Raw genomic sequence first — 15,760 nt, 5'->3', positions numbered from 1 at the left:
CTAGTTCTGAGAATGTGGCTTCTATTTGAGACATTCTGAAATTCGCTTTTAGTGATACACTGCTATTATGAAATGGGTTCCCTCTAATGCATGGATGGTAGTGTGAGACACACTTGCCATGCCCAGTAGGTGCTCTATAATCACTTTACCGGCCTGCAACGCACAATATATATGTAGGATATTTTGTGTAGATTTGGGGTCTGGCGGTATTTTCTTACCGCCAAAAAAAAATAGTAATTTGGTGATGACCTATCCTTGCATTTAGATTGGGTTTGGCCTTACCTCTTCTCATTGACCATGTCTTGTTACACTATATTAGATAATTTAGTAATATACACTATTGGTGGTAATTTCTAGTGGTGAGCATAACTTTCCTGTTCTATTTATGCCCCCAACATACACAAAACCCTCCTTATTTTTATAATATTCTTGTGATCTATAGAGAGCCTTGGACCTACATTGAGAAACACCACAATTTCACATAGAGCGTCATCAATAACCTGTGGTGTTATCACTGATTTATCTACATCAGTGAACTATGCTTCCATAGGCCTCATTACTGATTCATTACTGGTTCATGGACCCCCAGTAATCTGTATTTTGTATTAGATTTCACCCAGACACAATGCACTGGGGAACACACGCATACAACTATTTATCACTGCTAAGTCTATCCATTATTCCATTTACATGAGAAAATGACAAATGTACTACCTAAAAAAAATCTTCCCCATCTCATAAATGCTATTCCAAATGCACCAAGAAAAGAGAAAAACAAAAACTCTCTATACGTTCTGCTTTTATATTGTGTGTATAAGAAACAATTGCAATTCAAAATAACATCTTACCAATTACATTGTGTTCTCTGTAATAAAAAACAAGAAAAAAACAATAGAAAAACAGAGCAACATTCACTTTGCAACATTATCATATGACAAATTAAATGCATGGGATTTTTGCTTTGCTATCCTAACTGCCTAGCATTTTTAGAACACATTCGCCAAGCAATCGCATAAAAATAACCTCACTTCGAACTTGGCTGCTTACCAAAAGATTTGTGGTTTTCTCCCCCGTGCGATTTCCTTCAGAAGAGTGGCCCGGTCGGCAGGGGTTGCCTTCGTAATCTCAGTGTCTAAAGTGTGTGTGGCGAGAACATAGGGTTCTCAAGCCAATGTTAAGACACCAAGATCATCCGTCTCTGGAGCCCAGCAAAAGCGATCTGATTTTCCCTCTGTCATCCTTTCGATAGCAAAACTCTGTCCGTCCCATTCTGCTTACGTGGCATAACTGCAGATACACTTCCTTCCAATTATATTAGCAGCAAATGTATTCTGTTAACACCCTCATGTCCCAAACAATGGTAGCTTCAGATTATAATAACTGTATCTTTTTCGATTTCCTGCTGCCTTCCTGCTTTCTGCATTCAACATTGCAAGAGAAATGAAGAGAGAAAACTCCAGTGCATATATAAAACGAATTTCAAAATATGTATTTTCACCTCACTACACCAACATTATAATGTTAATGAGTTAGCACTAGTGATTAGTACTTGTTAATTAAGTCAGTTAGTTAGATAAATAATGTAGTCTCCTGTGTATGAGGCATGTCAAGGAAGAGAAAAGAAAAGAAAAAAAAATCTGGTGCACTTTTAAACCTGCAGCTGTCCCCATCTGCATACTCATACATTATGCTAGCAACATAGGACTGGCTATATGTGTATGCCACATTATTGCTGTCAATAGAATGCTATCACATTCAGTGAGGCGCTATAAACTTCAGGGTGCTATAATTCATACTACATGCCCTTATTTTTTGGTACAAGTATTTATAACAAGCATTATCTAAAGAGAACAAGAAGGTGGGCCTGGCCAGTAAAACATCTCTGAGGCTTATCCACCCACCTAGAGACCAGAATCCTATCCCAGCAGACCTGTGTATCAACATCACTTTCACATATTTGACCCTTGGGCGGTGATCTGCTGTTACTCAAGCAAGGCAACACACAGAGTTATTAATGAGGAAAGGACTAGTGTGACCCCATTGGTGGGACATGGAAGGGTTACTAATTTCTCTGCTCTTAAGCTTCCGTTTTCCCTTCTAGCTGAAAAGGAATTAATCCTGTGTATCACCACGACTCACCAGGTGATTATAATGATGTAAATTGCTTTAACAGTTTCTCCAACAACCCACTACATGTAATGACACAAACATGGTCTTGCTCTCTCCCTCTCCCTATCACTTGCACTCACTTCTTTACCCCGAACATTTGAGTGACTGTTTACATTCTTTATATCTATAATTAGACAAATATACAAAAAATGCCAATACAGTAGAAAATATAACCAGTTGAAAGTGGCATCAATCGTTACTACAGGTGAATACATTTGTGTTGGCAAATCGAGTTACATAAGAATTTTAATAAGAAATCATCCTGTAAATTAACAAGGGTGGTCCTGGGATCCCTCTGCCAGACATTAGTCCTGTTTACAAGAGACTTACCCAGAATCTTTAGCTCACTATGTTTCACAGAGAAGAAATGTCCCAAACATATCAGTCTTTGTCCTGCCCTGGGGCAGTCCAGCACCGAAATGCTAGGCAATTCTCTGAACAAAAGTACCAACAGCAACCCCAGACACGTGTTTCGGTCTGGTTGGACCTCATCAGTTGGGTGGAGCTCTGCCTCTCTAAGAACAGTGAGCAAGGGGTCCACGTCTTGGTTCCCCTAGTAACTTAGGGTGAGACCCAAAGGTACTTAAATATGCAAATTAACAAGTATCCGTGGTTATGATTTATTCAAAACCTTCCAGCCATCACCTTTTTGTTTTGTCTAAGAAAGCATCCTGACAGAAAAACCTAATCATTGTGGCAGATTACCAAACAATTGTATCATTGTCACTAGTTGTTACATAGTCGAACCGGGAAACATCAATACTTTGCCTGATGTAGTTATTCAAGTTATTATCCTTAATGTCCAGATGATGACCTCACCACCCATGCCTGATCCACTGGCTAGAACCGCTTATCCCTTTTGCAGCCACATGGACAATTTCGGCTTCCATCTTATTGGATCAAAAATAGCAAAGGCTATTGAGCTCCTGCTATCCAATCCTACAAATACTTTGTCAATTCTTTGCAAACATGTTTAATACATTGCATGCTTTGGGCCACCATTAATATTTCACAGTTGATGAGAACCTCAGCCCTGAGATCTGCAAATCGTGGGAGGGGAAAATTCATGTAGTTTGGCAAATTGTAAATATCAGTGTTATGTATCTTTTCTCTGAATTTTTACCCATTCTCATTGACCATTTTTGTGCACACGCTGTAGATGATGTTGCATCCAAATTCACAATGTTTTCTACTTTTCAGTTAAAGCGACTGAGGGAAGCAGAGAGTCAGTATAAGCCTCTTCTTGACAAAAATAAGCGCCTCAGCAGGAAAAATGAAGATCTATCACATGCCTTCCGTCGAATGGAAAATAAGCTGAAATTTGTAACACAAGAGAACATAGAAATGGTACAGTATGTTTCCCTTCTGTTTGCTTTATGAGCACTTTCAAAGTGTTCTGTAGTGCATCACCATTTTGTTTGATCTGATGAACTGTACATGTGTGAAGAAATGCTAATCTTTAATCAGTATGAAACCTTTACTTGTTCGATTCACATTCCTGAATTTATATTTATATTTAATTGATATTTTCTAAAATAAACATATACCAATGAGAGCGTGTCACTAAATTAGCAAGATTTTGACTAATCCCTATCTCATGTTTTACCTTCAAACCATGTTGTTATGGCAGTTGGCGCAAATGGGAACACTGTTTATGTATAGCCAGTACTACAACCTTGTGGCCCGCTTACAGACATACATTTACTGTACATGAATGTATTCATCCACATTGTTGAATGAGTAAATTAATGCATGAATCACTCGGTGGTCTGAGCACTGATGAGATGGAAAAAAACACAACTCCCCTCAAATCTTCTTGCTCTTTCCTCGCTTCATTCCTCTTATTCTTCAGCACTTGTCATAGCAAGAAAGTTCTACAATTCCAATCTTATTCTCTCTCTATCATCTCTTTCTCGCTGTTTCTTCCAGTCACTAAATCATATTTTTTCCCTCCCTCACCTGATCTCCCTCTCAAATCCTCTCTTACTCTTTGTGACTTTGCTCCCTACTTTACTAATAAGATTCTTCTACTCCGAACAACTCTTAAGTCCTCCACTACACCACTCTACATTCCATTCTCTCCTTGTGTTAACCCTTCCTCTACTGTGTCCTCTTTTTCCTTCTTAACTGATGCTGACATCACCAATTTCGTTGCTAGGGTGCATCTGCTTCTCCTGTGGACCCAATTCCTTCCTCTCCGATTCCTAAAGTCTTCCCTTTCCAATCTATAACCCTCCTATTCTTCCTTTCCATCTTCTTTACTATTCTTAAAAAGCCCTCATTCAACTCCTCTGTTTCTGCTAACTTCAGACTTATTTCACTACTATCATACCTATCTAAACTCCTGGAATGTATTGTTTATTCTCAACTTTCCATTTATCTTGATCACAATTCTCTTTTCTCCCCATTTCAATCTGGTTTTCGTCACCCTTCATTCAACGGAATCCGCTTCACTTGCTGTCATCAAGTCTCTTCATGCTGCTCGGCACGTCAAGCTCACCTCCATTCATATTCTCCTCAATCTCTCAGCTGCTTTCAACGTAGTGGATCACTCTCTTCTTCTTAAATCTCTCTCTTCTCTTAGTATTTCGGGTCCACTTCTGAACTGGTTTCGCTCCTTCCTCGGTGATCATACTTTCCCTGTTTCTTGGTTGGGTAAGTTTTTCCTCCCGTTGCCCCTTCTTCATGGGGTTCCCCAAGGCCCTGTCCCCAGCCCTCTTCTCTTTTCTCTAAACACGACCTCACTTGCCCAAGTTATTCACTCTTTTGGACTTAACTATAATTTCTATGCTGATGAAGCTACAATCTATCTTTGCTTTTCTGCTTTCTCTGACTCTGTTCATAACAACTCAACTTGTTTACAAGCAGTTCAATCCTGAATGTACACTCAGTTTCTTCACTCAAATTCCCCCCTCTTCATTCTTTTACATTTCTTTTCCTCCTTCTCATATCCCGCTTTGTTCACCTGTCCATAACTTGAGGATCACCTTTGACCCTGAACTCTCTTTCTCTTCATTCTTTTTCTTCCACTGCAAACTCTTGCCATTTCCAGCTTTTCAATATCTGTAAAATGTGTCCCCTACTCACATTCCAAACTACTAAACTCTTAAACGCTTCACTCGTTCTTTCTAGGCTTACTATTGCTGCGCTCTTCACATTGGTCTCCCTGGCTAGTCGTCTTTCTCCCTTGTGCTCCATCTACAATTCAGCCATCTTTCGTCTTCCTCCATGTGCCTCTGTCTCAAACGCCTTACTATGTATTTCCTTGTTGTCCTTTGAATCCTGCATTCTTGCCTATTTTCTCACAATTGTTTTCCCATTCACCCAGGGATGTCATTTCACTAAAATGCCGGGGGTAGCGGAAGTGACATCACGTGACCCTTGACCTCTGATAACATCACATGAAGTGATGTAATTTGACCCACACCAAGGCACATCACAGGACGTGATGGCACACAACCTTTCACCCCTTGACAAAACAGGAAGCAGCATCACATAGCATTGTTCCTCAGTACACTAAAATAAATATGGTTACAATATCACTGTAACATTTCATCCAAGTATGGATCACCAAATCACCATATGTAGTGTTAATATCAATGGGCCTCATTACGAGTTTGGATGTAGCCATTGCCGATTTTACCAGCATGGCTACCCCCAAACTCGGGTCTGGGTCCCGCAAAATGGGAATAACCAGGCCATTCTGACCTTTGCGGGCCCGGTAATTCCCATTCGCGGGCCCCGGACCTGGACCCGGTACGTCCCAATTCCCATTTGTGCCCCCATAGGGCTCAATGGGAATGGGGAGGATGGTAACAACGAACCCGTTCGTAACGGGCCCATTGCTCTCATCTGCTGTTCTGCTAACGGGTGCTGCTCTGCACATCTAGTCTGACCAGGTGTGAAGAGCGGCCCCGCGAGCAGAACTCGTAATGTGGCAGTAGAGAGATAATGGCGCCGGCATCACTACCGGCGCCGTGGGTCGTAATGAGGCCCAGCGTGTCTAGGCCCATGTTACCAAGTTACTGTGATTGTAAGCATCTGCACTAACCTTAGCATACCTGGAGTTATGGTCATCTCGAGGTTCTTGACAAGGCAATTCAAGCTGCTCCTGCTTGGTGTTGTGTGCTCCAGCCGTCCTGCTCACAGTCCTGTGCAACAGGATGCAGAAACCTGGCATAGAAGAAAATGGCAATGCGTGGTGAGAGTGCACCATTACACTTAATCTAATGCAACATGCATCTAATGAAAAAAGAGCCAAAGCAGCACGCAGCAAAAGCGACAGAAAATCTTGGCTATCTGTAATTCCCTTGGATTTGGTAGGGAATTTTGAAAACCAATTGCATCGATAAAATATTAAGGACAAGTTTGTAGAGGCAATATAATCAATCACATTTTAAATCAAAGGTTCATACACAAACTGAAAGGGAATACAGACATGGTTCATCACCACAACATTATACTTATGCATATGCCACTGACCTTATATGTTATTAATCATACATGTCTGAGCTATATGGTCAGCGGAATATATGGTTGAGTAGATCTTGTTAGGATTCAAACCCATGACTGACAGAACACACATAGACTCCATCAGTGAGCATGTAACCCACTGAGCTATCTTACCAGCTATTTATCTTTAAATGTGCATACCACAGCATGTGGTAATGTTTTGGGTATGGGCATTACATTTCTTATTAACATAACACTTATTATTACAGTGCTTAGAAGCAGCAGGTTTATGTCATGGAGCACTAGTAAACCTGATCACTGTAGTGCTATATTTTTTGTAAAATGACTCATGTGGTTGGTGGGTAGATATCCTCATAAATGTTTGTTTTTAACTGCACAATTGATTCTCCAGCATAATGTGTCACAACTGGATAGCTCAGAGAGTTTAAATCAAATGGCTTTTTTCTATTCCTGCTGCAAAATGTGCTGTAAAATGTGTTGTTTCAACCAAGCTATGGGTACAGCTCCCTTGCACCACTCAGTGTGGGAAGCTCTGCCCCATAGCAAAAACCAAAAGCTGCCACCCATTAATATATGCACAGTAAATGAACATATATTTAAGTGAAATATACAAATGTAGTTCAAGTGACCTTTCCCTTTAGAAGAAAGTGTACAAGAAAAAAAGTATTTGTCTTTCAAAAAAAGTCATCAGCAGTGAAAAAATAACCCGAGAGAGGAGAATTTCCAATAACTATGCTGGCAAAGCATGAAAGATAACCGCCTTTTAAACCCAACAATTTATAATGAAATATTTCAAGCAAACAGGATGGGTCACTGGGACAGCTAAGCAGAAACAGCTAATGAGAGGGAACACAGGCAGCCAGATCACAACACAAAGCCAAAACACTATGTTTATAGAAATTACCTGTGCTAGAGGTGTGTGGATGAACCAATAACCACCCTTCATTTAAAGTTTCATATCTCATTAAAGCAGTAATATTAAGTATAACAAATAGATGGAATCAATATAACTACCAAGTCTCAGGAATCACACACCTGATACAATAGCTTCCTCACTACTTTAGCATATCATAAGATTCGATGGAACGTTACAGCTGGAAAAAATGGTTTCTCAATCGTCACATGTTCGAAACCTTGTCGAATAATCACAGGCCTTCCTGAGTGCCATGGCTCTGTAAAAATAAAGCCTAAGAAGAAAAGGGCTCAATTTGACTGCCATACTGATAGTCCCACATCTAAATTAAGAAGGAGCCAATTACCTAAGTCTAAATGTGCTGCTGCACTTAACAACATAATTAACTTTTCTTTTCACATACCTTGTGCATCCTTTGAAACATCGCGGCTAAATTGAGGGCTTCGCAGTATTAGCTCTTTCAGAACATGTAAAATATTCACATGACTCTGCACATAACTCTGTAAAAACGGGGAAAACCAAGTTCGGTCATATTTGTATGTTCTTATATTAACCCCAAAAACCAACCTGGCACTAGCTAAACAAAGGGCTTATAATTTGTCCCAAGTAAGATCTCTCACCTATCATGCCATGTTATTTCTGAAGGGGGGCGCCTGCTACCTTTTTTGAAAAATGTTTGCAAGGAACTTGGGGTAGGTGAACCTGATTTACCTGGCGGAATCCAGATGTGGACTCCCTGCTCACTGTGCTCAGAGAGGCACAGCTCCACCTCACTGATGAGGCCCAACAAGTCTGAAACACGTGTATGGGGTTGCTGTTGGTGCTCTTTTTCAGAGGGGAGTTGGCATAGCATTTCGGTGCTGGACTGCCCATGTGGGCGGGACATAGACTAATATGCAAATGGATATATTTCCCATCTGTGAAATGTACAGTGATCAAAAAGCGATGGCTGAGTACTCTCAAAGTGGGAAAAACCACAGAACAGGTTATGATGCCATGTTCTTTCTGGGGAGGGGCACTTTGGGGTTGGTCACCCTGAGTTAAATGGGGGAACCAAGACGTGGACTCCCTGCTCACTGTGCTCAGAGAGGCACAGCTCCACCTCACTGATGAGGCCCAACAAGGCTGAAACACGTGTATGGACTTGCTGTTAGTGCTCTTTTTCAGAGGGGAGTTGGCATAGCATTTCGGTGCTGGACTGCCCATGTGGGTGGGACAAAAACTGATATGCAAATGGTTATTTATTTCCCATTTGTGAAAGGGACAGTGAGCAAAAAGCGATGGCTGCAGACTGTAAAAGTGGGAAAGAAACACAGAACAGGTTATCATGCCATGTTCTTTCTGGAGAGGGGCGCCTGCTACCTTTTTTTTAAAAGAAATATGCAAGGAACTTGGGGTGGTCACCCTGAGTTAAATGGGGGAACCCAGACGTGGACTCCCTGCTCACTGTGCTCAGAGAGGCACAGCTCTACCTCACTGATGAGGCCCAACAAGGCTGAAACACGTGTATGGGGTTGCTGTTGGTACTCTTGTTCAGAAGGTAGTTGCCATAGCATTTCGGTGCTGGACTGCCCATGTGGGCGGGACAAAGACTGATATGCAAATAGATATTTCTGTGAAAGGTCCAGTGAGCAAAAAGCGATGGCTGCGGACTCTCAAAGTGGGAAAAAAACACAGAACAGGTTATCATCCCATGTTCTTTCTGGAGAGGGGTGCCTACAACCTTTTTTGAAAAAGATCTCTCACCTAGTTTCATGCAAAGTGTAGCCTTTACTAATTTCCCTTTCTGCCTCCACAAATGAAGCGGACCAAAGCTGATCACTTTTCACCGTTGGATTTAAAAAATAGCCCCACTCAATGAAAAGACGAACTACGCGTAGGTATAGTCAAACAAGGCCTTTCATGGCGGCCATGATAGTACATGTAAACAAAGCAGTAAAAGGCCCAAGCGTGCACAAGTGACAAGGAATTAAAGGATCAACTCTTCCCATAGAACTGAGGAGCCTATTATTTTGGGCTCACTGTGCTGTCCACAGTATTTAGCAAAAGCTATTCACTAATATAAAGCATGTAAAATTATTCACCACATCAAGGCCGCTCTTAGTATCTTGATAGCCCCAGGGCACAACAAAGACTGAACTGTCCTCTAAAGTAAAATACTATTGCAGTAGTTGGGCTGTTAGTAGGTGACTGAAATGAAACAGTATTCTCATACAGTAAAGGCTTACATGCAAGCGACTTAATAGGCTTTCTAACCTATTGTGATGTAGATCCTCTTTACTGTTCCATATGGCCACACTCATGATGACAGGTCTCCCTTTCTACACGGGAGGGTGCGGTGCTTGATAAACGACAATGGAAGCAATTGAGGTGGCACACAAGCTCTTGTCTTACAGCCTTAGCATGGGCGGGTCTGTACTTCCTCTCTCTGGGGCAGGCACTCCTCAGCGCATCCGTGGAGGCAGATGGCGTCTGGCTGTCTGCACGCACATCGGGGGACGAGCTCATGGTTGTTTAGCAACATTCAGTCCAGTCCACACACCCTTGCATTGCGCTTGCACTTTGTTTTAAATAGTTTGTAGCTTTCAACAGGTGTCCCCTGTTGAAAACAACAAACACATTATTTAAAATGCAAGCGTCAGTACAGGGGTCACAGTGGAGATGCCAGCGGTAGCTGCTGCGACCCCCAAATGACGTTCCTGCATGCACTCATAGCCTTGCCCCCTCCTATTCATCACCCTTGGTCTACATCTTTTCCCCTCCCCGACCCTTGTCCTAACTGTCCCCAAACCTCTATGTGCATCCTCATGTTTTCCCCCATTCTCCCTGCTTGCCCCCAAATATTGGAATTCCCTTCCTTTGTCTGTCCGCTCAGTTCCCTCCTTGTCTCTTTTTCGCTCATCTCTTAAAGCCTTAGCTAACCGCACAGTGTAACTTATTTCATCAGGTTTTTTTGCACTGTTTTTTTTTAGTTTGTGTGCCATGCTTTGACGAAAGCGCATTATAAATTAATTAAAATTAAATTAAATCAAATAAAGTACTCATCAAGTGTAACATAATAAGTGTTTTATGTGGCCAAGTGGGTTTTATAAGAAGCCAGACATGGGCCTGCTGTTTCGTAGCACCCGCCGTGAAAAGAAAGTGATGAAATGGGAACCAATTCTTCACAGTCAATTGGGAACATTCAAATACTTAAAGTGCTGAAGAAGGGGGGGATAGAGAAGTGCAGGGGAATAATGACATATTAGTAACATTTGAGATAGTAGGGGGGGCATGAAGAGAAAGCAGGAGGTTGGTGTCCAAAGATATGTTTCACAACGGATCATCTGAAAGCCTTCTTGAAAATGAAATATTGATTTCTCTTGCTCGTCCTTGCACTTGGACTCGAAGCAGAAGATACCTGAGACAGCCAAGTCTGCTAGCACCCAAAAATGGCTTGAAGAGAGCACTGTCACTGCCGCCAAGAAGGATAGAAAGAAGTACAAGAGGAGCAGGAAGGAGGGCCATGCCATCTACATTTGCAGGACTATGAAGAAGGTTCACACAGAAACTGGCATCTCCTCTATGGCCATGGTCATCATGAACTTGTCTGTCACTGATATAATCGACTTTATTGCTGGTGAAGCGTCCCACCTGGCTAATTACAACAAGAGGTGGGCTATCACCTTCAGGGAGATCCAGACTGCTGTTTGCCTGCGGCTCCTTGTTAAACTGGCTAAATATCCAAAACCCAAAGGGTTCTAGGGCCATCAACAAGTACACAAGCTCTAAGTAAGAGAAGCCACAACTCTCAGATCCCACGGCTCCCTGCACAATGCAAAAGGCAGGGAATTTATTTGTCATTACGGGTAAAGCCAGCATGATGCATGTTCTTACATGGGCTTACTGGCCTACATTGGCACAGCTGTGTTGGACATATTTTCTTGTAGTAGCATGGCATCTTTAAATGTAATTATGGGTGCAGCTAGTCTGTACATGTTTTCCTACAGTGGCAGGATAATTTCTGACATTATTGGCAAAATCAACATGAGTAAGTTTTTACGTGAGGATAGTAGCACATATTGGCAGAGCCAGCATGGAGATGTTTTCTTGCAGTACTGTCATTATGGGCAAAGCGAACATGAGTCTCTTCTTATGAGGGAATGCTGGTAAATATTGGTGGATTTCCTGAATATTTTGTGGGCAAAGCTTTCATGAAAATGCTCCAGTGCACTGTTTGTGACGACATCCACTGGATTTTCTCATATGTTATCGTTCAAAACCAATTGTAAACACGTGGAACGCCATGAACACCGAACATGGCCAAAACTCATCTTCTACACCAAACAATACAGAAATGGATGGTTTCTAGGAACAGCACTGCTAACGATTAAGGACATAACTTGTGATTGTACACACTCACGGACCTAACGACAAAAGACATGAGAATGGATTCGAAATATTAATGGAATAATTTGACAAACATTAATAGAAGAAACAGCTTTCACCAAATGACTGCACAATAGAACAATAAGGAACTTGAAGCAATACTGATGCGAAACACTTGTTTACTTACAAGCCTTACCCTTCACAATGCCTGGGTGGCGGAGCGAAACACATGGACATTGAGTCGGCCAACATGTTATTAAAATAGATATGTGGTTTTGGCAAATGCAGTACTAGGTCAATGTGATACTAATATGAAGCCATAAGAGGCTAACTTCATACTAGTATAGATGTGATATTTTTAGCCAATGGGCTAACGTATTATTATTGTTGAGTCCAGATCAATATGGTATCAACACGGATATGACACTTTAGTTATTATAATATAAATAATGAGATGCATGTGATACTGACATACATGTGATACTTTGGCTGTCACAACATTAATACAGGCGGAGTCACGACTAAAAGGCAATAAAAAGTAACACATTGATTGGAATTTTGTTGCATTATGTATATGCCTATAGACGACATTTATTAAAGTGCCTATGTGATTTTAACATATGACCCTAACCGGAGAGAGCTCACTTGCATTGGAGTCAATCTTTTATCCTCATAATTTGGTTCTACCATTAGGTTGTCTGCTAGGACATCCAAAGCATAGCTGCGCGCCACCTTCCTGTTTATATGCCATCTTTAACTTCAAGGAGGGGTGCGAACACAGAGTTCTCTCAACCTATTCTATTTCTCTTGATAATGCTTTCTTACAGTACTGTCATGATGGGCAAATTAGTCTCTTCTTATGTGGGAATGCTATCATGAAATATGTGTGTATGGAAGAATTCCTGCACATATTGTGGGCAAATGTTTCATGAAAATGCTCCTATGCACCGTTTGTGACCTGACACCAACTGGATTTTCTCATGTGTTAGCCTTCAAAATCAATTATAAACTGTGGCTTCTTGCTCAGTTTTTTTGCATTAAGGACATCATCACAAGTTGGGAGGTGTAGTAAAAATACAGCGGTAATAGTGTTACTACTGCATTACCCCACTGCCCAATTTTGAGTTGGGCAGAAAGTTTGAGGATTCACCTCCAGCTCTGAGCTGCAGGTAAATCTGCTGGCTTTCCGTCCATTCTTGGAACAATTACCGCAGCACAATTACCAGTGTAGTAATTGTGCTGAAAATGCCCCATTAAGTCCTATGCACTCAAAAAAGTGGGGACTTACACCACTGCCACCACTTGTGATCCAGCAGTAATACCGCCGGACCAACGAAGTGGCGGTAACGGTAATGGCATTGGGTGTTATTCCAGTGCTATATGTCCCATTTTAACACATTATTTAAAAGTAATCTTAGAGGGAAAACCTACATCCATCCCAAAACCATTTGATTCATTTGGACTCCTATGCTGCACTTGATCGCTCCCACATTTCATTGGAAATGTTTACCCTCTGCAATCAAAAAATGTACCAGCCACCTCGGCCCCCAAAGCAACCTGAAATCATTTGATCTCTTGTTCTCTCTTGTGGAGTCTAGTGACATTAAGAAGAAGAATTAGATTGAATGATATTGCTATATGTCGTCATTCCGCAGACAAATATGAGCTGCAAGTACAATACCAGATGCTTTCGGATTCATCGAAGTAATGAAAATAAATCGTGTGCAATTAATGATACAAACTGGAAAGCCCCTTGCTAATTCAATACAAGAATGAAGGGAGAGAGGTCAAATGGAACTGAAAATCAGAACATTTATTGTAAATCGCATAACCTATCGATTGCTTGTACTGAACAGCCTGTTACTGTGATAATTCGGACCCAACTCTATTTGTGGAATCTATATGCTATATCCATCAATTTCACCAAAGCCAAATTATAAGTGATACTTTGGACCAAGATTTAGAACTGACCACTCTGTATCCACTACCCTGCGACAAAGAAAATCATCTCTACTCGTATCCTAATCATGACCAGTAACACAACTAATCCACAGAGGCGTCACAACTGAGACTTATATCTTACATGGCTAATCAGCGACTCTGCCTAATGGTGCCAATTGACATAATATACCAATATATTGTCCTTGACAAAGGCCCAGGTGGGGTCGAAACACGTTTTGCTGTCGAAACCTTTTCATTGTAAAACTGCACATTGGAATACTGTTACTGTAAGGATTAATATTGGGACTTTATAATTATTAAAATTAGTTATAAGAAATGATATCACTCTGAGATTTAATTTAATCAGACCCAGCACAGTTGTAGTTAGGGTACTTTTATTTATGCTTACTTACCTTGAGCACGATGGGCACCGTCTCTACCCATCCTACACATGCAGCAGGGCCCACTCTTTAAGTCACATGCTAGCGCAGTTGGATTCATATTTCTATGTGTCCACGCTCATGTAATTGTCTGATCTACCTGTGGTCTGTCTCTACCACTTTTGCATGAGGCTAAAATAAACTTGGGTCAGAAAGATCGATAAGGGCCTTTTGGCCACTCTATGCATGGTAGTTAGTGTCTGACTCCCTCCCCAATGTCTCTTTCAATTTTCTCATGCTGCGTGCCAGTTTTCTTAGTTTGAAGTGTCCTTGGTCTAGTCTTTCTCTTTTCCTGCAGATGCTTGATCGCCCCAAAAATGTCTCTTTGTCTTCTTTCAGGCCACCCATCTGGTGGGGCAGTTTAAGTTTTAGGGTTACCTAATGTTTCTGTGTTCTTTGTTGCCACATGTGATGGCAGTTGTTGGTCGTTTAGATTCACCTATAATTATTTGGTCCTATATGACTGTCTCTCTCAACCTTGATTAGGGGTTCTCTTGCTTCTCCCTGCATTCGTGGCTTGCAATTTGCACCATGCCTTGGGCTTCTGCATCTTACAACCACCTGGTTCTGTCATGACTTTCACCCTGTCTGGGAAGAATGTGCAACCTGTCCCTTGTTGGACGTTCCGTTTTCTCACTCCTTCTTGGCTTGTCTGTTATCTTGCCCTTTTCTGGGCTTCTGGGTTTATCACCCCTTCTTCGTATCTCGCCCTGTTCTGGGCTTTTTAGTTTCTCAGCTCTTCGTCTTTTATCTGATATCTTGCCATATTCTGGGCTTCTGGGCTCCTCACCACTTCTTGGTATCTTGCCCTGTTCTGGGCTTCTGGGTTTCTCACCCCTTCTTAGTATCTCACCCGATTCTGGGCTTCTAGGTTTCTCCCCACTTCTTCACTTATCTGATATCTTACCTGATTCGGGGCTTCTGGGTTTCGCACCCTTTCTTGGTATCTCACCCTGTTCTGGGCTTCTGGGTTTTTCACCCTTTTTTTGGTATCTTGCTTTGTTCTGGACAGCTGGGTTTTTCACCCCTTCTTGGTATCTCACCCCATTCTGGACTTTTGAGTTTTTCAACCTTTCTTCTCTTATCTGATTTCTCGCCCCATTCTGGGCTTTTGGGATTCTCACCCCTTCTTGGTTTCTCGCCATGTTCTAGGTTTCTGGGCTTCTCACCCCTTCTGGAAATTTGCCCCATTCTTGGCTTCAGGGTTTCTCACCCTTTCTTGATTTTTTGCCCCGTTCTGGGCTTCTGGGCTTCTCACCCCTTCTGTAATCTTGCCCCAACCTGGGATTCTGGGTTTCTTACCCCTTGTCCAGGCATCGTCAGACCTTGCTACCCTCCTCCCAGCTCCCAGTTCATGCTATGTACCTTGTTCTTTTCGGGCGGTGTCGTCGGGAAGAGCAGGTCGGTTTTGTTGGCACAGAACTATTACTCTGAGTTCCTTCTAGATTGCTGCATT

General features: G+C 41.8%; 1 protein-coding gene across 15 annotated transcripts in view; it reads left to right on the top strand.

Moving 5' to 3' along the window:
• Positions 1–15,760, top strand: part of JAKMIP3 (Janus kinase and microtubule interacting protein 3) — a 2,072,678-nt gene that overhangs the window by 1,326,647 nt on the left and 730,271 nt on the right. For all 15 annotated transcript variants that reach the window (XM_069611426.1, XM_069611425.1, XM_069611424.1 and 12 more), the window contains one exon: positions 3,370–3,516. In XM_069611426.1, coding sequence (XP_069467527.1) covers positions 3,370–3,516 — 147 coding nt within the window. The remainder of the gene's footprint in view (positions 1–3,369; positions 3,517–15,760) is intronic.

Source organism: Ambystoma mexicanum, chromosome 8, assembly GCF_040938575.1.
Source record: "Ambystoma mexicanum isolate Mex_15411 chromosome 8, UKY_AmexF1_1, whole genome shotgun sequence".
In the NCBI taxonomy this organism is placed as follows: domain Eukaryota; kingdom Metazoa; phylum Chordata; class Amphibia; order Caudata; family Ambystomatidae; genus Ambystoma; species Ambystoma mexicanum.
The sequence above is the reverse complement of the archived record's forward strand: the minus strand, read 5'-3'. Positions and strand labels throughout refer to the sequence as shown.